At 38.3% G+C, this 27,284-nt stretch overlaps 1 protein-coding gene across 1 annotated transcript in view; it reads left to right on the top strand.

Moving 5' to 3' along the window:
- The window catches only part of PCLO (piccolo presynaptic cytomatrix protein), a 373,103-nt gene that overhangs the window by 17,061 nt on the left and 328,758 nt on the right, over nucleotides 1-27,284 (top strand). The window contains exon 3 of the mRNA XM_068401930.1: nucleotides 1,456-2,859. Coding sequence (XP_068258031.1) covers nucleotides 1,456-2,859 — 1,404 coding nt within the window. The remainder of the gene's footprint in view (nucleotides 1-1,455; nucleotides 2,860-27,284) is intronic.

Here is a 27,284-nt window from a genome sequence, read left to right on the forward strand (position 1 = left end):
AAAGCACAACAAAATAATCAATTCATTGCCTCAGTCCAAGACTTCAGAGTTCTTTCCTTCCAGTGAGCTCTGACATTATGCAGACAAAATCTTTCTTTGCATGTAGTGCCTCCAGATTAATCCCATGATGTATGGTGGAGATTTCAGACCTGAATGAAAAACAGGATCCAGAAATCTTCACCGTTAGGGGAAAAGATCTGAGTCTTACATTCTGTGTCCTCCTAATGGCAGTTTCCCTATGTTGCAGTGGTGCGTGCCAATGCCGTAGCTGGTACCCTGCATTTCACACACAGACTGAAGAACAGAAGCAGAGCTACAGATAACCTGCTTCAGTATCTACTTGCAGGTGTAGGCCCACGGGATACTGTGCCATATTGAATAGCATTTTTGCTGCCTATAGTGTTTCTGCTAGTGATGGAAAATGTGGAAAATAGCACGTGATGCTTCCTGACCACATGTTCATTTAGCCTATTTGATCATTCCTCAGATTGTGGGGCTTTACAAAAGCAAAGGTAGGGATGACCACTTCGGTCATTGGGTTTTTCTGTCTTCTTAGAAAATACAGTTTCCCTCTCATGTAAGACTTCTTTGGAAGGAGAAAAAATGTTTTAAAGTTGTAAGGTTCTAAAATTGTCGAGAAACATGGGTAAATATATTATTTGCCTTATTCCTTCTTCTCTGTGTTGAAAAGAGGGGCCCATTGTATACAGGCATACAGTAATTCCCCTGGAAGCTTCTTTTAGTAACAAAGGAATTTTGGAAAACCTAATTTTGGCTCTTAAAATACCATCAGGGCTTAGGCAAAGCTCCTCACTGATTCCAAATGAAGACTTTCCCTCAAATTGGTGTTAGATTGTGAGTCTGTGTAATATATGGTGTCCATGAATGCACCTCTGTGCCTCAGTCATTGGATACACGTATACTGCCAATACTTGGACCCTGTAATTTAAACCATTACCAAAACCATAAGCTGTACAAAGAGCTTGATAGATGTGTGCTTAAAGGTAATTGTGCATTTACTGTGTTTTAATTCTGATTATTGTTTTCTGTCAGCAGACTTGATGTGTCAAACTATTTTAGCAGTATTTGTCTTTTTTTCTCTATTCTGGCAAATCATTGCTATAAATGAATCACTGCTGGGTCCCATGAAATTCCAATACATTTTTTCATTCTGCTAGGATTTATCGTCCAGTATTCAGCTGTGTGTAAACTGAATGTGAAGTCATTAGAAGCACGGTCTTAGTGATGACTCGAATCACAGGAATGTGGAGAAGAATGAAAAAATCAGTTGGGCACATTAGCCACAAAACAATATTAGTGGTAATATTTCTCCCTTTTGACACAGAATTCTGAATATGGCAACAAGCCATACACTAGAATAGCCTATTATTATGTTGATTTTTATTAACTTTGTCTTATCTCAAAATACCTTTAAAATTATTTTTTTTTCTGCAGATTAAGGAATGGCTCTGTTTAAACTGCCAGATGCAAAGAGCGTTAGGTGGTGACCTAGCACCAGGTCATGGGCCCGGGCCACAGCCGCCTCCACCCAAACAGAAGACACCCATTCCACCTTCAACAGCTAAACCGTCTCCCCAGCCACCGCCAGTTCAAAAGAAAGATGCTTCTCCAAACCCTGATCCTTTGCAACTAGCAGAATCGAAAAAAATCGTGCCACAGAAAAAGGAACCATCCTTGCCTGCGTCTCCTGTAAAATCAAAACAACCCCGTGCTGAGCCTACTGAGATATCCCAGCAAATAGATCTTACTCCAAAGTCTGATCAGGCCAAGCCAACACAGGCTGAAGATAAGCAAAAACAACCCAGTATACAGCAGCCTACGACGGACACTGTGCCTACATCTGCAGCACCAGGGCCAAAACAGGATTCAACAGGTCCCAGACCTTCACCAGCTCAACAGAAAGTGGCAGATTCCCCAAACCCAGAGCTTGCCAAGCCTCCACAGGACACACATCCAGCTGGGGATAAACCAGATTCAAAACTCCTTCCACAAGTGTCTCAAGAGAAGTCAGATCCCAAGCTTGTGTCTCAGCCTGGGGCTAGACCAGATGCTAAAACTCAAAAGCCTGTTGAGCCAACACAAACAAAAGATGATCCTAAGAAGTTACAAACAAAACTGGCCCCAAAGCCTGATACCAAACCAGCTCCCAAAGGCCCACAAGCAGGGGCAGGTCCCAAGCCAGCACAAGCACAGCTGGCACCTCAACCCCAGCTGCCTCAGAAAACTCCTGAGCAATCAAGGCGTTTCAGCCTTAATCTGGGAGGCATCACTGATTCCCCTAAGCCTCAGCCTACAACACCACAAGAAACGGTTACTGGGAAACTCTTTGGATTTGGAGCTTCAATCTTCAGCCAGGCCTCGAATTTAATTTCCACAGCGGGTCAGCCAGGGTCTCAGACATCAGCCCCCCCTCCACCTGGTCCTGCAGCGAAGCAGCCCCAGCCTCCATCACAGCCTCCGGCCCCTCAGGCAGCCCTCAAAGAGGCTGGTCAGGCTCACCCTCTTCCAAAAGCTGTTCCTATAAAGAAAGAAGCCAAGCCTCTTATGACTGAAAAATCAGAGCCGTCAAAAGTGGATAGTGTTTTAACGACTAAAGGATCTGATTTAGAGAAGAAACCCAGTTTGGCTGAAGATAGCAAGCCTCAGGCTGCTGAAGCTAAGAAACCTGCTGGGTTGTTGGAACCAGAGAAAGCCAGCCAGCCTAAAGTGTCTTGTCCCCTTTGTAAAACTGAACTAAATATTGGTTCTAAGGATCCCCCCAACTTTAATACGTGTACAGAGTGCAAGAAAGTTGTGTGCAATCTCTGTGGATTTAACCCAATGCCGCACATAGCTGAGGTAAGGTGATGGAGTTTGTATTTACCCTGTGTTCTTACCCGCAGGCTCCCTGTTCTGTGGAGACCAGTCTGTAGCTAACTTTTAGCTATTGAATTGTTGAGAAAAATGTGAATGTTTCATTGTCTGAGGGCTTTTAAAATTAAATATCTGTGTTGTATGAAACTTGGTGAGTAGTCAGAAAGTACTTCCAATGAATTTTCAGCAGATTAAGAGAGTCTGGTATGGCTGGTTGCTAGATATTTGAGGCATAAGCAGGTAGTTAATTATGGTTATGAACTCTTTTGAAATTGGTGCTTCTATAATACAGCAAATTACTTTCAGTTCATCATGGGATAAAGTTCTTTTCTGCATGCTTCAGTATTGTGCATTAACATGTATGCTTCTTTAATCAATGCCCCAGACAATTACTGAATGAAAGAATGTGTTAATTCTTAGTTATTCCCCTTCCCTCCTATTTAATACATCCCTAAATTTATTCCATTAATCTCATTCTGGCTCTGTAGTCTTTGCACATGCTCATGTACTCATTAAGGAAGGTTGAAGTTTGAGTGATACCTGTGTGGTGAAATATGTAATTTTTTTTGTTGTGAATAATGTAAGGTACACAAAGTCACTTTGTTGATTAAGGAGTGTGAGTTTGCAATTGCCTTTTCCGTGATTGCCCAAGACAGTTCCAGTAGGGCCAACTTATATTTAAAAGAATTAAGCAACTTATTTTCAACAGTTTCCTCACATTCCATGTTTTTACCCTTCTTCCTTTCTTTCTCGTAATTTTTTGGCAAAGGGATTGGAAACTTTATAGTAGTTTAACAGGAAGGTGGAGGCACACCTTACTTGCTGTATCAGTTTGGCAAGTTCAACTCAAAAGAAGCAGACCACCTAAAAATACCTGTGAGTAATTTAAATGTGTAAGTTGGTCTGTGTAGCACATGAGGAACGTGGCTGTCAATGTTGTGTCTTTGAAAACTGAAAGAATAAATTAGAAATGACTCCCAGGTTTAAAGGTTATCACATCTCTGCCTTAAGGTGAGAACTAATGTTGGGAGAAATAGCAAGTTGCAGGGAAAATATTGCTTATGTTATCTTCATATGCTTTTTTTTTGTGGATTGTTTTCTGGAATATACTATCATTTGAAAAGTATTTGTCCTATAATAAGCACATATTATCTAACTTACGAATATGTTGTTTACTGTCTTTGTAGTTATTTAGGTCAGAAAGAAAGGTCTGAAAACACAGGAAGACTAATCAGTGATTGAAAGCCAGGATTCAATTGACTTGTAATGTGGCTTATGCGCTGAATTCCATCAAACACGCACATTCCTTCATCACTGTCCAACCCTCTGCCCCATACTCACACACATGTGTGTATATACACACATATGCACATGCACACACAATTATTTAGGTTTTAAATGTGAAAAATGCATATGGCTTTCTCCAGAGGCACTCTAGTATGCATATACAGAATAGCACGGAAACAAGATGTGTCAGTTCTGGTGAAACACTATGCTGAAATGACAACTACACAAGCCCTGGTGCATGAACTGACTTCTTCAGAGTTGACTTAGGTGTGATGGTGTGGGACTGCCATGTGGTGTGCAGATTTATAGTCTACGTATTTTTTCTGTTTAAGATGAGAGGGCTGATGTTCTGTTTCTTCTTTCCCATCGCTGTTATTGCCAGAAGATTCTCTCTGTTTCCACTCTTTCTTTGGAATATGCAGAGCTTGAAATACTATTGATTTTCGGTAGTCTTGACTTCCTCATGCCTTTCTTTGCCTCTTTTTTTGGCTCCTTCTTGCGTTTTCTTCTTCCTTATACTACACATTTACATCTCTCTCCACAGTTTTCCATCTTATCTTCTTTTTTCCAATCATTTTTGCTAAAAATTGGCAAACCGATTTTCTTTGACAACAGGAGGTAGCTTGCTTGGCTGAGGACAGACTGACTTTTCACGAAGATGGGAGACAGAAGAGGGAGCTCATCCTCTCCTCTCCCAAATGAGCTGTGTAAATAATGTATTTAACCTCAGACAGCAGTTCTGTCCCTGTATGCACTGCATATAGTATATACCTGTTGCATCACAAACGTGACAGTGGACAAATAGTTTGTTATTAGCATAGTGTTTCCCTCCACCAAACTTTTCTAACATGTTGAGTACAGTCTTGGAGGTTTTATTTACTTGTCTTTTTTTTTTTTTTTTTGGGGGGGGGTAGGGGTAGGAAGGAGAAATATAAATGCTTTTTAAAATTGGGCTTTCTGGTGGTTTTCTACCTATTTCTTTTATTCATCTATTCTGCATTCAAAGAAAAAATTATAATTCCAGAAGGCTATATTTCCTTTTGGCCCCAGAAAATGTTTTGGATGAACAAATGTAATGGGTATTTTACAGTTTTGCTTTGGGGCTGCAACTATGTCACAGTGATTCTAACAGTTGCTTATGTATTCTTTTGTATTATCTATATATTATTGCCTGAGTAATGGCTGAAAATATATTGAGTTTTATTGACTGAATGATGGCTGAAACCTTGTTGCCAACAGAGCTTGTTTTGGGCTATATGGTAAGCAGTAGTCCCATGGAGCAGGGAAAGCAGTGCTTCATTGGCAAATACAGAGGAGCATCTAAACTTCGTGGGCACTTCTACCTTAAGATCTTTCCGCAGGGCATGTCTTCCAGGCAACATGCTGCTGTACTGCAGACATGCCGGAGAGTACTTTTAAGAGAAGAAGGTGCTTTCTTACAGTGGCAGTTTGTTCTTGCCTGTATGTGACAGAAACAACTTTCAAAAAAGCCTTTAAGCTGCTGCAAACAGTCAGTCCTCTAATAACCCCCCTTCTGCAGGAAACAAGAGAACTAGACCTTTACCTAGTCTAAGTGAACAATGTGCTATTTACTTCAGTGAAATTATTCTGATTTGTGCAAGCTGAGAATTAGGGTAGAATACTTTTTCCTAAAATGGGCTGATTGTTCTTTTTCTTCCTGATTTGTTGATCAAACAGTCAAACAGTTATTTACTTAAATAGTAATTTATCCATGAAGCAAACAGCCACAAATGATTAAATAAATGACACTTGATAGATTTCAAAGACCCACAGGACCATGTGTGCCCTAGTGCATTAGCAGACTTCTCATTCTGCCATTTGCTTAACAGGGAGGAGCACTGTTTACCAGCTCTTGTAATTAGCTTGCCAGCTCAGGTAGTTGGAAGCAGCTCTATTTTTAGTAACAAAGCACAAGATCGCAACTGCAGAAGCCAGAAATGAAGTGTGTGGCAACGACCATTTTGTGCATTTAAAACTCAGTGAAGCTGTTCAGAATATTGAACAGGAGCGGAGATGGTTGCCTATAATGTAATTAAGTATGTTGAGGCAGAAGGGTCAGCAATACAGAACCAGCGATGAATTAATGTAGTAGTAAAATAAAAAAGATTTAAAAACGAAGCTAAGGAAAATGAAGATCTTCAAATTTGTAGAATCTGTATGGGCAACAAGAAAGAACAACATCTTAATAGAGTCACATATTATGAACAGAAAGAGCTCAAAATGTAATGTGTGTATGTGTGAGTGTGCTAATGGATTTAATCTAATAGAACTGCCAAGGGAACAACAGAAGCACTTTTTAGTCTACTGATAGCTATAAAATTATCTGGAAAGGTACTTGGAAGTAAAAAATGTTCCGTGTGTGAAATAAATTACTAGGGCTACAGAAAGGAGATAATTGTTTTGAATGAAGGAGAAGGACAGGGAGAATTGGGGAAGGGCAGAAAAGATGTCATATCTCAGACTTCCTAAGGATTTCTTGTTTGAAAAAGATGTAATTTGTTAGAGATGTCATCAGAATAGATATTACAAACAATTTCACATAGAGTGTGATGTTTCTTAATATATTTATTATGGAGAATGTTGTCTATATGAAATTGATTGACATGGGTGGATATGATAGCAGGAATCTATAAGCAGGAGTCTATAAACAATGACCTTGATGGTTCCTGTCCAGTCCATGTTCTTATATCATAGATCTTTTTAAAAAATAGATATATAACCCACCAAAAGAATTTAGGTGCTTTTCTAGTAACTTATTTTCCCACTGTTACTTATTAGACCAAACTAAATACTTTTTTTTTTTCTTCTCCTCACATACTATGGAGAGAGGGAAAAGCAAAAAGATAAACTAATTTTCTAAGTAAGCACAGTGCTATCATTAAACTCAATAGTATAACCAGGTTAAAAATGGTACATTGCTCTTCCAGTAAGAACTTCTAGAAATCACAGTAAATAGTTAGGATTTTGGAACTGATATAAGCCTCTCTGGAGATGGGGGGAGCTCTCTTGTCATGGCATGTTGTCATATATCTGAATACATCTTGGGTTCTTGTACCTCCTCCTAAAATCCTGCAGAAAGGGTGCTGGCACAGGTGGGTCCCTGATGTAAATAATTCTGGCACTTAAGCTTCATCAACAGTTAGGCTTCTGGTATTCATATTTGCAGAGGTATTTAAACACTTAAAGACAGAGACTTGAGTTCTCCACAATACTTGTAAGTATGTGTTAGGAGCTTCTGTCCTCTGATGCCTAAGCTAAAGCTGTGTTCTCAAAAACCCTGCTTTGACCTGATGATTCTCCAGAGGGCTGAACTTCTGTCTGTTGCACATGGCTTGAGCCATTCCTTTTGAGCAGTGTCTAGCTTCTGTTTAAATCCCTTTGAAGTCCAGACATTAGATGAAACCCCTTTTGGGATCTGATTTTTGGCATGTCTTTGAGAATAGTTCACCCAGAGGCAGTACTGTTTGGCATTAAACAGATCAGCTATGGCTACTTTATTTAATAATAACAATAACAATAATAAAACCTGCTCATGATCAAGTACCATGTGGTGGTGGTTTGTTCAGTTTATTCATTCTCCAATAATATTATATGCAAAATACAGATCTGCAAATAGACATGTGACTTCAGGACTCCCGTTCTCAGCTGAGGGCTGTTACTGGGGTGCTACAGCCAAGCTTCTTGTCTCCCAGTCTCCTCTAAGACCCCACGAATGTGCACTCTTTGAGAGGAAGTGAAGCCAAGAGTAAGCATCCAGATAAGCTAATTAATAGATGTCCTGTGGTTTTGTTTGAATTCCTTGTGACTGTAGAGGGAAATGAAAACATCCTTACTTTCTCAAGTTTCTCTGAAGTCTTACATTTCAGTAGGGCTACTTGGTCCAAAGCAAGTTATACACTAATGCAGTTTCATTTTTTGGCAGTCAGGTTTTGATGGTTACTTATGAATGTGATGGTCTTGGGACATTATTTGAAACCAAGGTTTCTCAGATTTCCAGGGTTACTAGTCAAGGCATTAGCTACAAGACTGCATTCTTGTTAATTTTTCTTTCCAGTAGTTATGACCATAAAATTAGAATTTTTTTTTTTTCCCCTGGAATTAGATTCGAGGAGTGAAAAAGATTGGTATCATTGCTCAAAGTAATAGTGTGACCTTTGGAAGCACTATTACCATGATTAATTGCCTGCTGTTTTGTTTTCTTTATTCAGGCCTCTAAAAGTTTCCAAATTACCTCTCAGAATGAAGAACTTCAGGGTTGGATAAACAGTGTTGAAACAAACAATGAGATATAGACATAAAGCTATGCAAGGCCAGATGGCTTTTATTAATGTTGGTCATGGCCACTGATGGTGTGAAGTGGCCACAGTTGGTCATGGCCACAGTTCCAGCCTAGCTGGCTATTTTCCTCATCCAGTTGGAATTCATATACAATGACTTCTTTACCTATATACCTTTATTCCATCTCTAGATGTCTTTGCATCTTTGAAACATAAAATGCTTAGGTGACCGATTAACGCAGAGCTTTCAGTGTTGATTCTTGTGTGTGGTTTACTTTTTTCCTGTGCTATTAGGAAATCAGACTGTTTATAGACTAGTGTGTTATTGAGGGTCAAGAGCAGTCACAAATCTAAAACAGATAATCAGGAAATTTACTGACCTGGCCTTCAGCCAGGTGATTTTCTTCTCCGTTATTTCATTAGAAATTTGGTTGGTGTCCCATTATTAAATGAGGAAGAAGTCTTCTGAAAGCTACGCTGATATTAATTACATCCAAGTTTGAAATTTTCTGGTGAACTTGATAATAATATTTTAAAGAGACTTTATTTTATTGAGATAAAGATATTTTATTATTTATTTTACATTACAGAATAATATATTTTTGCTCATGTTTTATTGAGAAGCAAAAAAGCTTAATTTACAGACTTTAAACATTGGTGTGAGATTTAGTTAATTTCAAGATAAGACCCAATGAGTCTAAGACATTTTGACCCACTTCCAGATTTTGTTAAGCAAACAAACAAAACCTAATGGATGTTAAGTGCCTCAATTTTTTTTTTGGTGCCCAGCTAAGATACCTTAGTAAGACATTACTTACTATCTGATCACATTAATGATATATGCAGGCACTGTCAAAACTTCTGTGATCATAAAGATATAAAGCATTTACCTTTTTATCAGAACCCTTACATGGTTTTGGTCTTTTGATAGATTCGCTATAGAGGGAGCTTCAAATGAAATTCTTTTTTCTGTTCTGGTAATATGAAGAGCAGGTGCTCTTTCTAGGAACTTCTGCTGACCAAAAGGCTAATGTTTGCTACACCATGAGAGTACGTTAGTAAAGAAAAGTCCACATCTTGCACAAAGCAAGTCTAAAAATCACTTGTTTGCCACTACTGTGCGGTGATTTTAACCTTAATGGGATTGCACACAGGTAATCAAAGGCATTTTGCAATTAATTTTAACTGCTTGCATGAAGCGTGACCAGCAGTAAAAATAATTAATTAAACCTTAAGGTGCAAAGAAATAGAAGAAATCAACAAATGGGTCACTTTTCTGATTCCTGTTTTGTATGCTATACAATAGTACTTCTCCTTGAGTAACAGAAAGAATGTAAGTGTCATTTAAAATGACAGTGGCCAGTAATTATTTTTAATATTTCTGAAATGCATATGGTTCAATGGACCAGAATGAGAACAAACCTGGCTTTAGATTTAATATTATTTATGTATTAAATTGTTTTCTCCAGTATTACTAAGAGTAAGGATGAAGGTTGAGGGGAACCTAAGCCATTATATAGTTGTGGAAAGGAGATTAAATTCATGCCAGTAAGCTGTTTGAGATGCTGTCTAGAAGCATTTGAAGCAAGAGGTCATGGACTGATGCTGAAGAGGGGGATTAGCTGCCTCTAAACTATTCTGCCTGAATTTTGTACAAAATGCTGTTGAGTCGGGGGGGGAATACATATATTTTTGCAGTCACTGGAAAAAAACTTAACAGCCACTAGGCTGCATCAGAGCAGAACACTCACTGAGAAGTATGATGAGGTATATTAGTTTTCCATCTGTGTTTTGGAGGCTAATGAAATTACTCAGACAGTGAGGTAACATAGACTTCTAAGGACAAGACTTGAAAGACCATATGGTAGTCTTCTGGTTTTAGTATTTCTAGGTTAGTAATCTTTTGGGTTTGTTTTTTGTTTTTTTGTTTTTTTTAACTTTTTTTTTTTTCTTAGCAAACAGTCTTCACATTGGAAATGGTCAAGCTGTCATGTACAGAGATTAGAAATTGAGCATAAGGAATCTTGTCCTTAAATTTATTATTTTAATGAATGTAGCTACTTTTTTGAGGAGATTTTTTGTCCTAGCAGTTACCTGAATAATTGGGCTAAAACCTGCAGATGTATTTATAATATTTCAATTTTTTTTTGAGATTTCTGAACATTTTCCTGACCTATCAGAAGGAGTATATTGTGATTTTTTGATTGTTTTGTTTTACAATGGCATTCATTCATCATTTCACACGTTTGCAAATACAAGAGTATATTGAAGATGACGACATAATTCTGATCCTCATCAGTAGTTGTCAATACAGATCTCTGAATTTTTTTGAAGTGTCACTTTCGTAACTGATCTTCAGTTTTGTATCTTCTGTTTAATAAAAGAAGAAAACATAAAGATACATATTTCTTTCTGAATGCCGACAAACTCTTCTGTAACTACTATCTTCAAGATACTCGTTAGTAACTGTCTCTTTGTACATTTAGAACATGACGCTAAGTCCTTTACTCTCTGGAAACGCTGTCAGATACACCTGTTCCTATTCCCCGCCCTCCCCACTCCTCCCCCAAACCAACACACCAACCCTTACATTTCTATATGAATGTTATTTTCCTGAAGAAGTTCAACTAGAATTTTCACTGAAACATTGAACTCTGAGCTATTACATAAAAACCAACCTGAGCACATACCCAACTTCAGATGCTCTCTTCTTGCTTTTGAATGATAGTAGGAAAAAAGGAATATTTGAAATACTTTATATTTCTTAAATGTTTCTGTATTGAAATATGCACTAAATATTTTGTTTGATTGGAAGTCTATTTTCCACTGAAAATTGGCTAAAACAGTAAAATTTCAACATGCTCTACTTTCTGGCTAGTGTTTTCAGTGTCTCATAATAGAGTTATTTTCTACTGTTCTTTTACAGTCAGAACTGGACATTGGATTAAAGTTCCTGTACTATCTCTAAAAGTATTTGCATTTTTGTGGTGTTTAACTTTAACTGTAGAAAGCCAAGAATTCTGATGAAAACAACGTTTTGGTTTAGATATTTCTTCTAAAGAAATTAAATTTTGAATCTATTTAAGGTGGCTCAATGTTGATGTCACAATGTGACATTTGTAAGACTGCAAGTGTAGGCTTTGTACTCGTTACAGAACAAGTAAAACAGAAGTACCTCGTTCGCAGGCTTCTGTACGTACACCTTTGTGCTGACCTACAATGCGCTTCTGTTTTGTCCTGAATCATGTCTGAGCCAAGAACACTTGTATTGTGCTGTGTAGTGAATTTTTAAAGTCGTGTGCCCAGTATAGCTGGGACTCAATTACACTATTATCCCAGCTCTCTAAAGAGAAACAGCACTGCCATTTTTCTTCTATATCACCTATCAGCAGAAGGATCTCCTGATCAAAACATAATCTGTCATTTGATTTGGCATCCTTTTAAATATTTTAGCTGTGCTGCTTTTTCTCCAAACCTGTAAGGACTGTGTTAGTGCTCTGTCACCCTTTAAATGACAAATCTGGTCAATGCTTTTTCACGAGGCATAATGCACAGTGAAGCTAAAGGAACTTTAGTCTGAGCCCATATGTTATAATTAGTTACAGTCATAATTGGAGGCTTCAGTGAAATTCATGCTCTCCCCTCCCCCTCCTTTCTTCTGTGTGCTACTGGTAACTGGAATCATGAATGGTTCAGCTGTAACACATGGTGAATTGTCTTGTTCCAGGTGTTGATGTGAGGCATGATGAACTTTTGAGTTTGCTCCTGGTTGTCTTTCCAGGATGAAAGGCAGATACATTTGATGTCGTAACTATCTTTAGTATCTCTGTTGGGCAGGTGAAACTCCCTCCACCTACAAATCACAGAATAGACTGTCTACACCAGCTCCCTGCCCAAAGCAGGGTCAATTGGAGCAGGTTTCTCAGGATCAGTCAAGATTTGAATGTTTCCAAAGATTAAGACTCCACAACATCTTTAGGCAACCTTTGACCACCTTCATTGTTTGTTTGTTTTTGTTTTTGTTTTGTTTTTTTTTTTAAAAAAAAGTATTTTCTTATGTTTAAATGGAATGTCTGGTATTTGAATTTATGCCCATTTGAATTTTTGTCCATTTATTGCACACCACTGAGAAAACTCTGGCTTCATCTTCTTTTCACTCTGCCATCAGCTATTTACACACATTGAGAAGACCTCTCTGAGCTGCCTTTTCTCCAGGCTCCTTTTCTCCAGGTCCAGCTCTCTCAGCTTCTCCTTATATGAGTGATGCTGTAGTACCTTAATCATCTTCATGACCCTTTGCTGGACTCGCTCCATTATTTCCATGTCTCTTTTGTACTGTGGAGCCCAGAACTGGACATAGTATTCTCCCACCAGTACTGAGTACGGGGGAATAATCACCCCCCTCAACCTACTAGCTCTGCTCTTAACTAATACAACTCAGGATGTTGCACGTATTCAAGCATGCCTTTTGCCCCATGCCTCCCCTAATTCTCATACCATACTCAAGGGCACAGAACACACACGCATTGTCTTACAGCACCATGCTGGCAGGATGCAGTGAAGCACTTTGCTGTAAACACAATTATTAATTTATAAATGTTTTTGAAGGTGTTGAGGTCCAGAGGAAACCCTGATCAATCCACTCCAAGGAGTACTAACTTTAAACTGTCCATTAGTCACTGTACATCAGTGGACTTCACACAGACAATGATTGTAGCCAAAGGTATGAAGTACAGATTTCCAATTACTGTGATATCTCTACAAAATATATGTCCTAGCAGATCTTTTCCATGGCAGGTGTATATTGACTTCTCCAAGTTTAACAGGTTTAACATTAAAAGGTATAGAGACCATTTTGGAGGGAAGGAAGGATTAGAACAGAAACCAAGATAAATTTCACTTGATGTTCCAGGAGTTGAATTTTGCACCTGATCTGTATATCTGGAATATTTATAATCAAATCAGTACAGCTAAATGCCGCTTTCTACTTTCTCTGCCTCCTGAATCAACCTCCTCTCCATACGTTGCTGAAAGAGGAGTTGTTTATATTTGAACCTATACTGTTTTCTTTTATTAAATGTGAGGCTCCTTCCTATAGTCATCTTTTATATTAAAGATTTTCATTTTTTAAGTGTCTCTTTTTACTCCAAGGCAGTGGGGGAGAAAGAAATGCAGGGTTAATTAGGTAACTTCATTAGTTAGTAACTGATTTTGCAGTTGCAGAACTTGTATTGTAGCATCTTGAAATAGTATATGCATATTGTAAAATATGAGGCCTTAAGAAACATCTGGCCATTCACAGACCTTTGAAGTATGCTGAAATGATAATTTATTCAGCAGTGATCTGTTTTCTGAACCTCCATGTATGTGGAAACAGTTAATCCTTATGTTTTAATAGGATTTATGAGAAGCTTCATGCTCTTAAATAATGTTTTGTTTGGATGACTTGTCCTTATATAATTAATAATTTTCTACAAGCACATAGTCTGTATTTTTTGATCTAAATTTGCTATTCAAAAATAAGTAGTCATTTGCTTTTTAAATCCCTGGATATGGCATCAGAATTGATGTATCATCACTAGAGTGAAATTCTAATAGAGCAGATATTATAAATTTCACTTTTTCTGTATGTTATTCATAATCAGTAGCAAATAATTATTGCTCTATTATAATGATAACAGGAATCAGCGTGAAATGTTTGTGTCTTCATCAGCATGAGGAATATAATTTTTAGAGCATGCCTAGGAAAATTTATGCTAATTTTCCTTCTGAGCTCTGAAGCTATGACAGTGATTGCAGCACTTGGATGGCTTTTTCCCTCAGTTTGCTTTATTCCAATTGATTAGTTCTGTCCTTATAACTTGGATTAATTCTGTGTGTATTGCAGGGTATTACTATTCCCTTTATTTAGTTTCCTATTGCTTACATACATTGTATAAAAAGTAGCTTCATTGTCTGTGAGGAATCATTGAAAAAAGCATTGAAAAGCATTTAAATCCTTTCAGTATTAAACTTTCTATGACTGTAACAGAAAACAGGAGACATCAAGGTGTCCTTGCAATGGCACATCAGTTTCCTCTGCACAGGTTCCTCTTTTCATGTGTTAGTATCGTATTTACACAGGAAAAGGAATGCCGGTAGACTGACACTGTCTTAAGAAGGTCGTACTTTGAATTTCTAAGTACAAAATATGTACTTGCTGATAAAGTAGGGTCAGGTACTAGTTCTTAGAAATTAGGAATTTCCCTGGTACGCCTTCTAAGTCCTTTCACATTTTTGAACATACCTTTCATGTACAATTTCTGTTCAGATAAAAATATTTATTTCTGTTGACAGATCTCATCTGCTGCTTTCTTGGCATCACTTATTTCTCTGCACTTGACTTCAAGTCTGTTGCACTGAATCTGAGAAGAGATACATCTTGAATTTTGTGTTCAAAACACTACTGCTATAGTATCATTCTCTTCACCTTTTATTTTCAGCCATTCTAAAACAGTTATTCTTATTGCCTATTTTCCACTTCATAGGCAAGTTAAATGTGTGAACATCTCATTTTATTTAATTACCAAAAAGTAAGATCCATTTTTTAAAACTTTAAGAGAAATGAAACTAGACAGGTGGAAAGAAGGTGCTGACAGAAAGATGATAACTTGCAAGTTAGTGTAGTAAAAAGTAATAAGATCAGTTGTTAATGTAAGTGTATTTCCTTGCAGTTGTATTCTTTTTATCTCGTGAATGTACCAAACCTTCAGCATGGTAGAATATGGTAGAGGGAATTATTTCTGTGAAAGTATTAAAAAGGGCTCTTAAATTACTTGTGTCATGATTTAGTTTGGGGCTTCAGTCTCTATGCTATCTATTGTTAGCATCATAAAAAATAATGGACATATACAGAGATTCCAATGCATAGATCCATACTGTATATCACTTCCTTATGTGTCTGCAGATGGTGTGTATTTTTGCATATTCTCTTTTAAAGGTTGGATTTTATGGTGGTTAGAATACATTGCAGAGTCTTATATTTGATGGGGTAAATGTAGGGGAGTGCAAAGATTCATTGCAAATGATTCATTCAAAGATTTATATGTACATTTTGTAAGCCGTTTAGTTTCTAATGATGACTCTAAATCGTTACCTTACCTTATTGCTAGTCCTTTTTAATTTTGGTGAAATTGTTTCCTTGTTCAGTCAAAACGGACAGGATTCTGATCTATAAAATGCTTGGATGCTTAATGTTGAAGGCTTTATCTAAATATGTATGGAATAATATCAAGTAAGACCTTGCAGTGTATAGAAGGAAAGAATATAGAAGGTCCATTTGTGTAAGATTTTGATTCAGACCCCAGATGAGCACTCTAATATAATTTCACGTGAGGAAAGTGAAAGCAGTGTATGTTTGAATTATGCATGATCTAGAAAGATAAAGACAGAAAGACATGCAGATTGTCAGGCACAGGAGTGGATTTCAATGATCGGTCACAAATTGATCAGTTCAATTAATCAGGATATTTCCCTGGGGTCCATGGAGTTTGTAGGTTACGAAGTTCCTGCAGTCAGTTCTCGAGGACAATCTTTCCTCAGACTATCCCACAAGAAGCTACTGAAAGGGAAATGTTAGTCTGTAAGTGCTATATGGAGGGTGCTCATCACAAAAACACTGTGTTTACTTAACTTTTGCAGTGGCCTTCAGTGTTCATTACAGGTGGAAAAGTCAAGGCACCAACAGCTTCTAAACTAGACAAATGTGTTTAAGTTATTATGAGACTTATGAGAAAGGAGAGGGAAGGCACAGAGCAAGTACTTTCTTCTCCATTCATTGGCCCATGAGAAGGCGATGCACTTTGCCCATGCAGGAGTCCCACAGCACCCACTCCTGTGACAGGCTGGCTGTCAGCACAGTCCTATCAAGCCTGTTGAAGTAACTTGGAAGGTGAGATGAGGAAAGGAGTTAAGGAGAATTTTGGTTTGGCAAGGCATTTGAGAGTGTAATATGAGTAATATTGTTGATTGTGGAGATTCCTTGTATGACTACAAGTGATAGAACTTCCACAGACAGCTTATTAATAAAAATAAATAGGATGGTATTACCTAAGTAAGAGTGGTAGTGGGTTAGATTTCTGCGATCTCAAGTGTCATGTATTTTCTTCATGTAGTTATGACTGATTAAGAATTTCTGTTGCTGACTTTCCATGATCTAAGCCCCTTTTGGAGACATAAAAGCTTTAAACCAGGAAAAAAAAAAATATTATAAAACACTATGAGATAAACTCTCTTAGTCAGCTGAACTGTGGTAAAAGAACAAGACATTTGTAGACATCACTACCGGAAAGAATGTATCTTACTTTTGTCATGCAGCTGAAGCTCCTCAGGCTCTTAAAAAAGAGTATTCCTCATGTCTATTTGAGAGGCAGCAAAGTAAATTTTGAAAGTCTCAGTGATGTCTTTTAGAAGAAAGGAGTCTCAAAATTAATCAAATAGGTAATATAAAAGTTGTTTTCCTTGATTTACTCCTCGGGAGTTGCTGGAAATGACTGTTTTCAGAGAGGCTAGCTTTGGTCAATCAGCATCACATAGTGACTGTTCAAATTGAAGGTGTCCCTGCCCGTGGCAGGGGGCTTGGAACTAGATGATCTTTAAGGTCCCTTCCAACCCCAACCATTCTATGATTCTATGAAATACGTTTCTCGGTTTTAGAAGAAAGTATTGTCTGACAGGATGTGACTGAAACAAGTCAGCCTTGAGAACTAACAGAAGCAGAACTAAATACTGGTTTAAGTGCTTGCATTCTGTCTCTGGGGATATACTTTCACAGTGGCATTTAGGATTTCAGAACCCATCCTCTAAACTGATTAGCTAAGTGAGAAACTTGGCTGTTGTTAGTAGTTATTTCCAGATATGTTCAAAGGTATGGCACTAGAATCCTGAACATTACATTTCCAAAATTACACCAGTTTTCAGGGAATTTTGGAAACTAACAGTTCAAGCCTTAGTCTTGCAAATAATAAACTTTCTCATGAGTAATCTGATCTACTTCAGCCTTCTACGTAGGGGTAGCGTGCTGCTATGTTTCACTCCTTTGAAGAAGTGGCTTATCCTGTAAGGAGCTCAGTGTGCTTGATTGAGCTATTCAAAAAGAAAGAGAAAGCTTATTAGGAATGTAGGTGACAAATTTCATTCTTCCTGTGTAAAGACCATTATAATGAATGAAATCTTTTAGGCAGGTGACTAACATGGCACAATCACTTGCAGTGATGCATGCTGGTTTTTCATGGTACTGCTCTTTTTCTATGTGCAATGATTTAGTGCATAGATGGAGAACTTTCAAAAATATGTAATTTGTTTATGATTAGAAACTTTAGCCACATGCCCGTAATTGCTAAAGTAAAAAAAGTGTATCAATCATAGGTACTTTTGGATGATTGCTTAGTACTTTTTGAATCTTGTCTCAAGCTTTCTTAAATGTGCGATTAGACTTTTATTTTATTTGGGGAAAGGTGGAGTTATATTTGAAGACATCACAGGATATTTCATAGAAGCATATAAGCAAATACATTAAAAATGTTTTTAGTCTATGCAAATATGCAAGGAGGAAAAAAAATAGAATTTGGAGGAGGAATTCGGAGGAATGGCATCTTGAAGCAATAGTACTATTAAAGAGCATTCTGAAGGCATAAATTTTGAAGTAGCACTTGACCTATGGCTCCATAGATTGCTGAATCTGAATAGATCAACAAGATGTCCAAGAGTCTGAGTCAGTGCTAATATACATTTATCAGTTGTGCTTCCATTTGTATTAGTGGTGATGCTACTGAATCCTCAGCAGTCAACATGTCTGGGCTCCGTAACAAGGGAGCTGAGGGTGACAGCAAGACAGTGACTTCACTGATGAGGCGTGCAGTCCCGTGGTACCTGAACAGGACAAGTAGAGCAAGTTTGGTGACAGTAACAAAGTTCATCCAACAGTCTGGTTGATGATTGCCAATGAAGTCTGTAGTCATAAGGCAGATTTGAGGTTGAGCCAAGAAGTCAAGTCAGCAAGGCAGGATCAACATCCACAAGGTACAACCAAAGCACAACACAGAGGCTTCAATGCAGCACCCAAGTGAATGGGTGGAGGCTACATGGGTGGAAGCCCCACTTGGAGCTTCTCACAGCAGTTTTCCCACAGCTGAGCTCTTTTTGTAGAAATCTCATTCAGGGTTACACAGCTATGCCATATCACAGCAGACCTTTAACCCAAGCACCTAAACCTGTGGGCAGGGTAAGAGGAGGTTTACAGAGAAAGATGGTTTAAGACTTGGCTTTAAGACAGAACTTTAGCTCCTAGCTCCCTTATTCCTCTAAGTAAATCCATAACAAAAATTGTTCCTAGAGCTGGATGGAATTCTGTTGAAACAAAGTGTGTACTTTCAGGGTTCTGACACATCAAAGAATTTTTTTTTTTTTTTTTTTTTTACAGTGGGAAGAGTTGTGTTTGGAAACTGATATTTTAAACCTAATGGGGGGAGCTCCTATGACTGTGTGTGTATGATGTGGACAGCTGCAGCTGGTCAAGTTCATGAAGGTTAACTTTACTCAACAGTGAGCTAATCAATATATTTAATGAAGTAATGTGATTCATCTGTGTTTGGTCATGTGAATTATTGACTAAACTCCATTGACTCCATAGATCTCCACTGACTATAATGGGATCTTAGACAACTAGCTTAAATGCAGACATTTAAATTGCAGACACAGAATGACTGAGGTTAGAAGGGATATCAGTAGGTTATCTAGTTCCAACCTCCTGTTCAAAGCAGAGTCAGTGGACCAGACCGGGTTGCTCAGGACTTTATCCCATCTAGTCTTGAAAGTCTCCAAGAATGGAGACTGCATAACGTCTGTGGGCAACCTGTTCCAATGCCTGAAAGTCCTCATGGTGAAAAAAGTTTTTCCTTATATTCAGTTTAAATTTATGTCTGTGGTATCTTGTTCTCCTGCTGGGCACTGCTCTGAAGTGCTTGGCTCTGTCTTCTTGATGACCTCCTTCTAAGTACTGTTAGGCTTCTGTTAGAGTCCCCTGAAGTAGTCTTCTCCAGGCTGAACAAACCTATTATTTCCCTCATCTTCTCCTCACAAGGGAGTTGCTCTAGCCTCTAACCATTTTGGTTGCCTTTTACTGAAGCTGCTGCAGTTTGTCACTGTTTTTCTTGTACTGGGGGCACAGTACTGGATGCAGTGTGCTAGATGTAGTCTAACGAGTACTGGGTAAAACTACTCGTTTAGATCTACTGGTTATGGTCCTTTTAAGGCAGCCCAAGATTCTGTAGGCATTCTTTGTAGCCAGGGTGTGCTACATCCACCATATTTAGCAGGGGGCCCATATTTTTTCTTGTACAGACTCTTTCTTGCTTGTTTAGTGTAGAAGCTGTTCTTGCTGCCCTTCGTGTCGCTTGCCAGTTTCAATCCTAGTTAAGCTTCGCTTTTCCTAGACATATGGCTGTGCAGTGTTTCTAAATTCGTTCTTTGTAGCCTGTCTAATTAAAGTGCTAATTCTGGAGTAGAAGCAGGATTCAGAGATCCAGGCATCCTGTCCCGGGTATGTAGCTGGTTGCTTTAATGCCATAGAGCTTATTGCAACCAGAATATGCAAATTACTATATATGCAAATATGCAGGAATATTTTAGAAGAAAGCTAGCAAGTGCAAAGTTATTTAGAAATACATACTTTACAATGCTGTTTGGGTTTTGAAGTAGCATATACTATTGTCAACCTTTTCTGACAGTCTCCCAGACATAGGCTGTGCCTGTTACGGCAGTTTATATTTCTGATAGCCATAAGAAACCAGTTTCCCAGAGACGAGAAAGCTATTGCCTCAGTGAGTCAAATTTACTTGAATGTTAATGCAGTTGTCCATCTAAACTTTATGATAATGTCTTGTTTTTCTGCACTGAGCTACTTGACACCACTGTATCTGTCACATTTAATAAAAATATATTCCTCTTCAACTTTATTTTATGTAGGAATTGTCAGACTTAAGATATCAACACATCAAATTTTATCATTGGTATGAGATCGAGTTGGTTTACTATAGCAAAGAGTTTGTCCCTCAACAGTAAAAATACAGTTAGTATGAGTTACTGTGTTAATCATTACTCATAGCAATATTTTTCCACTATAATATCTGATCAAACTTCTGACATGTTCTGAGGTTGCCTGAAAGAGGCTTTACTATGCATTACTATTTTAAATGACTGCTTATTTGTATTTGTTCTTTCATTATCTCTAATAGACGATGACATAGCATAGTGGAGAAAAAAACCAGGTTAAACCAATATGGTGAAAGATCCAGTTTTAATGTGGTAAATGCAAAATTATCTTGACGAGCCAAAGAAAGACTCTGTAATGTTCAACCCTATAGCTCAATTTTATGAGTATGACATGAGAAGCTGCTATCAGAAATGCCATGGAAATCAGGAAAAACAACCAGATGCAGACTATGTAATAAATAGAGGTTGTCTCAGTTTGGGCAAGACTGTATGGTTTGTGTTAAACACTAAACACCAAGTCAGACTAATTGAAGAAAGTGATTTCTTCTGCCTGTGAACAGTGTAATTGAAGATGATCTCTCAGGTAGTTTAAATTTCCTCTGGCACAGGGCTGAGCAAAAAGAAGAAAAGTGCCTTCACCTGTAGAGCAAAGATTGTTAGATTCATGAGCAAAGCACTCCCTCTTTTACTGTTCCAAAGATTCATATGCCACCAAATTTTTATTGATGACACTAGTTTTTTTTTTTCACTAATAGTAGGCAAAGTCTTCATTTATTTCCATTCTCTTACCCACTAATCATCACATCATCAAAGAAACATTTTTCTCATTGAAAATATGTTATGATTACAATTTTGTCTAGCTTCAAAGTGATCTGGGAAATGGAGAAAACAGTGTTAACTCTGAAAAAAGGAACTCAAGGTTTCTGCAGCCAACTGCTGACCATTTTCAACATTGTGTATAGCACTCATCCTGGTACCATATTAACTAAAACATCTCAGAAAACAGAACTGTTTTTTATTGAGTCAGCAAATCATCTCCCTTATGAGGAGAGGCTGAGGGATCTGGGTCTCTTTAGCTTGGAGAAGAGGAGACTGAGGGGTGACCTCATTAATGTTTATAAATATGTAAAGGGCAAGTGTCATGAGGATGGAGCCAGGCTCTTCTCAGTGACATCCCTTGACAGGACAAGGGGCAATGGGTGCAAGCTGGAACACAGGAGGTTCCACTTAAATATGAGGAAAAACTTCTTTATGGTGAGGGTGACCGAACACTGGAACAGGCTGCCCAGAGAGGTTGTGGAGTCTCCTTCTCTGGAGACATTCAAAACCCGCCTGGACGCGTTCCTGTGTGATATGGTCTAGGCAATCCTGCTCCGGCAGGGGGATTGGACTAGATGATCTTTTGAGGTCCCTTCCAATCCCTAACATTCTGTGATTCTGTGAAATAAAGAATGACTTGGAAAAACCCCGTATCTTAATATTTAGCTTTTCCACAGGTTGCATTGAGTCTTGTCTTTGCCTTTTTTCCACAAAATATGACAAGACTAGGCTGCAGAAGAAGGAATTTTTCAACCCCGGGTGTTAAGATCAAATAAAATTAATCACTTGTGGAGATTATCTTTAGCCAGATCACTACATCTGAAACCTTCTGCCTCTTTTAAAGTTCATGTGTAGAGCTAGATGTAAGCTTTGTGGTTGGCACTACTTCTGTTCTTTTTTATGGGATTGTGTAGGCGTTACAAAGGTCTCTTTCTCTAGACGTCTGTCTTTATGGTGTATGTTATGTTTTCCTAATGTGGAGAAGGAAAAGGTATCTTTAGGTTTATTACTTTCCCTTTATTTCAGTGAATGTTGAGATTACAGCTGGATTAAATCATTCCTATGCTAATAGCTACATTTATTGCACTTTTATGCATTAGCAATGGTAAATAATCACCCCAAGACAACATCTGTTCTCATTTGTCTAGTTTCGAGGTTTTGATAATCACTTACCTACTTTAAAACTTATTTCTGTGTGTTATACTATTGGTTTTGGTTGCCAATTTATATATCCATCTAAGGAGCTTTAATTTCTGGATCAGTAACAAAACCAAAGACAGTTTCAGAAGAAAGTTCTGCTCTGTCTGTGCTGTGTCTGTCACTATGCTATATTCCAGCACAGAATATACTTAGTCCATTGTATCACATTTGTTGTAGCTACTGTTACATACTGTCAGATCTGCTAGCACTTTTCCAAGTTTTTTATGCATGTATTAATTTGCAATGTCTTTCAGTTATAGCCATTGGCACAGGAATATTCTTTCATACACACACTTGCTTTCATCTGTGTACACGAATGGGGCTAAACTAAGTATCATCTCAGGGACGGATCAGGTGTACTAGTAGTTTCTTCCCTATTTGCTGCTCTGCCAATGTGTCTTAACTCTAGGAAAGTTAAGTGTGGGTGGGAGTGGATACTTTTTTCACCCTGCCATTTCTTTTGCTTTCTGAGGAGACTCCCAAACCTTATCAACTGCATGTGCCTTTGATCATGTGCCTGGGCCCTAGGACTGGAGTTTGTATTCAGATTACCAAACAGCCTTTACAAAACATCTTTGCTTTTGTGATACTCCTAATGCGTGGTAGGATGGGACAATGACAATTTATACCTAGTTTTCCCAGTGCATTTGTAAAAATGATCTCTTTCATTGCAGCTGAATTGCAAGGAAATTGCAATCTTTAAATTCAGTCATCTTGTTGGCCAATGCGGCAAATGTAGCCTTTATCCAAGAAAAACGCTATGAAATTATATCCTTGACAGATGCTTCAGCATAGTCAGAGTGACTAATCTTCATTTTAACAGCCTTGTGCCAATGAAGCGTCATTACGCATTAGATAATTGTGAATGTGAAGCGAGACATACATTTAGAGAGAACTGAACACCCCTGAATTCTTTTGGTGTATTTTTCATGCAGCTGAAGTTCTAACAAGTGGACTGTTAGCGTAGCAGTCATTGTACCCAGGGAAACAAGTGTGGTTTCACAGATGGCTGAGGGTGCTGTGGTTGTTTGGTTCCCTGCCTTCCCTCTCCTTGCTTTAATAATCTGAAACATATTGACCACAATCTTGCTTGTACACAAATCAAGGATCTAGAAAAACATGAAGATGCCATTTCTTTCAGAAAAGTAACCTTTCCATGAATTATTCAATGTAAGCTTTTATTTTGGGATGTTTAATTTTTGCTTCATTCTCACTTCAAACATAGCAAGTGTTAATAGCACCTTAAAAATAATTTCCTATACTTTCCCTCAGTTTCTTGAACTCTATTTTTGTCTCCTTTCAAACATTTTCACTCCTCTTCACCCTTTGACTGGTCTTGTTTTTAAATCTGATAATATCTCAATTCTTTCTCGTCCTGAATTTTTCTGTGTTGTCTGTCTCTATGAATCAGTACCAAATTGCATTCTTCTTCTGGGTATGTGTAGGGAGGACTGGTTGTTGCTGCTGCTGCCAGACTTTTTACAGCATTTTGTACACTTACAGCTAAAAAGTAGTATGGAATTAATTGTTTTTGCACTATGCTATTTATAGTTATTAATGTGTAGCGGATGTGTAAATTCTCCACCTGTTCTTACTGCTGTATCCAGCTGTTTCAGTGATAATTATAATTTATCAACATGGGAATAAGTCACAAACTCAAAAGTGTAAAACCCATTTTGGTCTGAATTGAGGAAAGAATAAAGCAAAACAAAGATGCCCTGAAGTTCTACATTGGTGCCTTTTCCACTTGCAGCATCTCATCATATGCTTTGTGATATCAAAATCAAAACAGAGATTTGGCTTCTATTCCCAGTGGTTTCTCCTGTGACAGTAGGCAGATGAGTTAAGCCAGCATTGCTGAGAGCTGTCTGAGCGAAGCCAGTGCCTCTTCCTCATATTGCACAGTTCCTGTATCATAGTGACTTCTTGCAGCTCAGTAGAAGTGATGATGTGATACCTGGTCCTTCTTCACATCTCAGCTCCATCTATTTCCTCCTCCTACAGTTCACCCCAGTCATGAGGTTTTCTACGATATTGGGAGTCTCAAAGAAGTGGCAGTGGGGTGAATTTCCCTTTGTATTATCCAAATGCATGGGTCTTATGTGTGGAAATAAGACTTCTATGAGCCTAGCTGGGCTCTGGGAAAGTGCCCATTCTCCTGCCCATTACACTTTGTCTCCAACTCAGAACACAGTAAGTGTTAGGTTTGTCTTTTCTTACTTGGTACTAACTGCAGTATCTCACCATTGCTGGATTAAATACATTCTCCTAGAAATCATTCAGGGAAGAAAGACTAAGTATATGAAGCATTATGCATTGCTCCTGAAGGTGCATGAAGGTCGTAGGCTTGGACATGTAAAGCTTAGATTTATTTTTTTAGCTGGAACTGTAGTTGCTGGAATCCATAAAGTGCATCTAGATGTATTTTCCATAATTCTAGGCTTTTTTCCTGAACTGAGGTTATACATGTGTGATAAGTAATGCTCGCTTTACTATAAGCTTGAAGAATATAGGTGTAAAAGTTCTTTGCATTAATAAATTATAGATAGCAACCTTGTGTGAGTTGGAAGTACGCTTAACACTAATTTTTACATTTATACTTAACAATTATAGATTTATTTATCCTGATTTTGTTTCTTATAGTTGTGCGGTGTGGTTGTGTTAATTTTATAGTGTTTTATCTTGTGAGTTTTTGTTTATTTTCCAAGATAACTGATTCACTGGAATTATGGGGATGGGGAAATTCTTCTTCCTTATGTACAATATAATTAAAACCTATTTTAATCTTATGCAACTAATGATTTTAATTGATTCATGAAAGTATGCAACAAGTAAATTTAAGTGTTATTTTGCTCCATTTTTGTGTGTTTCTCTAAGGTCAGGTTATAAAGTCATCAGATTTGTCCTTTCATAGTAGAAAATAATCTGCCTTATTCCCCTTGAGCAAAGCATTGCAGGAGAAGCTCCCTATCTGACGTAGTAATCTGTGATTAAAAAGAGGTATATATAATAGCAACTGTCTAAAACTCAGGCATTGTCTGACTTGCAGTGAGCCTCGCTTCACTGCGAGCACAGTTATGAATTTCTCATGAAGCTGTCAACGGCATTTAAATAACTAATGCCACCTGGGACTGATTTTTGGGACTGACATAGAAAAAGATTCATAGATGCAGATTGGCTAATGGGTGTTTATGTATACATGCACATAAAGGAGGAGGATGATCTTCCTAAATATTGTTAATTTGTATACACTTATAATGACTCAAGAACCATGTGGAAGGAACATCGATGTGCTTAGTATTCTGTTACATGCAGACTACAATGTGCAATGTTTTTGATTAAAAAATGGGAACACACTTGAGGCCAAATGGGAAGTAGTATACAAATCTTCCCTAAGTAAAATTATAAAAACCTATTACTAGCTTATTTTGATGGCAGAGCAAAATGTTGTTTTGAACTTCAGTGTGTGTATATGACCATCTGTGTGTTTGTGAGAAGCTATCATCTTTGGTCAGATCCAGCAAAGCAGCCTCAGTTCCTAGCAAAAGCAGTGTAGTTTGAAGCATCTCTGTCTCATTCATAATGGCCTGAGAGTAGAGCCTGTTAGTGCTGCCTGGCCCTTCAATATGCTGAGAAGCTCCTTGTCCTGGTTTGGCCTAAACCAGGCCGATTTTCCTTTCAGTGATTTTTGCTTTCAGCTAAGTCTCCTCTAAGTAACTGCACTTTCTGAAACTAACTGCATGTTTGCAGACAGTGTCTGCCTCCAAGACTGATAACGCCCGAAGTTTGTAGTTATCGCTGAGGCACCGGTAGGGATGTTGTGCAGTAAGGCTCTTGCTGTACTTATTCTTAGAGAAACCAAGGTCACTGCTGAATTCCTCACTGCTTACAAGTGAAGAGCCGAAGGGGGGTTGCAGCTGCAGTGGGGAGCAGACAGGGCAGGTGACCCAAAATTGACCAACGAGGGTATTCCATCCCACACACGTCATTCTCGGTATAAAGGGGGGGGATCACGAGGGTCTCGCCCCTTTCTGCTATGGCCGGTGTCCAAGGAGGACTCCGTCTGTTTTCCTGCTGCCCCCGATCCCGATCCGTGCATCCCTGAATACAGCTCTCGACCGTTGCTAGGCCCAGCCTGGGCCTTCCCGGAGCCTGCCCTGCAGTGCCGGTGGTGACGTGGCTGACTTCAGGGGAGCTCAATCTTGGTTTTGTATATATATTTGTATATATTTGATTATTTCTATTATTATTATTATACTCTTTTTCATTATTATAGTTTATTAAAACTGTTTTAACTTTCCAACCCGGAAGTCTCTCTCCCTTTTCCCTTTCCCTTTCCCTTTGGGGGGAGGGGGGGGGGGATAACAGAGGGCATCTGCCACAGGTTTAATAACTGGCCCAGCTTTAAACCGTGACACTCCTTCATTCTGTTTAATGTCTTAACAATTCTTGGATGTAACTAGAGTTTGAGAAACCTACTGATCCCCTGGAGACACTCATCAGCTGTGGTAGGGATGATATGCAGATAATGATGCAATATACAACTGGGACTGAAAAATAATTTGTGTTTTTCCTCTGTCTGTCCTCTTCCCATGTTTCTCACTATATCTGCACATGTTTATCCCAGCTAATTCCCTTTCACTGCTACAATACGGCAGAACCAGAATGGGCAAGAGTACAAAGTAAAGTGAAAACAGAGATCTAGCCTTTGGAGAGCTGATGGGAATTAGAAGCAACTTCCAGCAAGTCCTAAGCAGTTCCAGGCTCCTAAAGCAG

This window comes from Nyctibius grandis, chromosome 5, assembly GCF_013368605.1.
Source record: "Nyctibius grandis isolate bNycGra1 chromosome 5, bNycGra1.pri, whole genome shotgun sequence".
Lineage (NCBI taxonomy): Eukaryota > Metazoa > Chordata > Aves > Nyctibiiformes > Nyctibiidae > Nyctibius > Nyctibius grandis.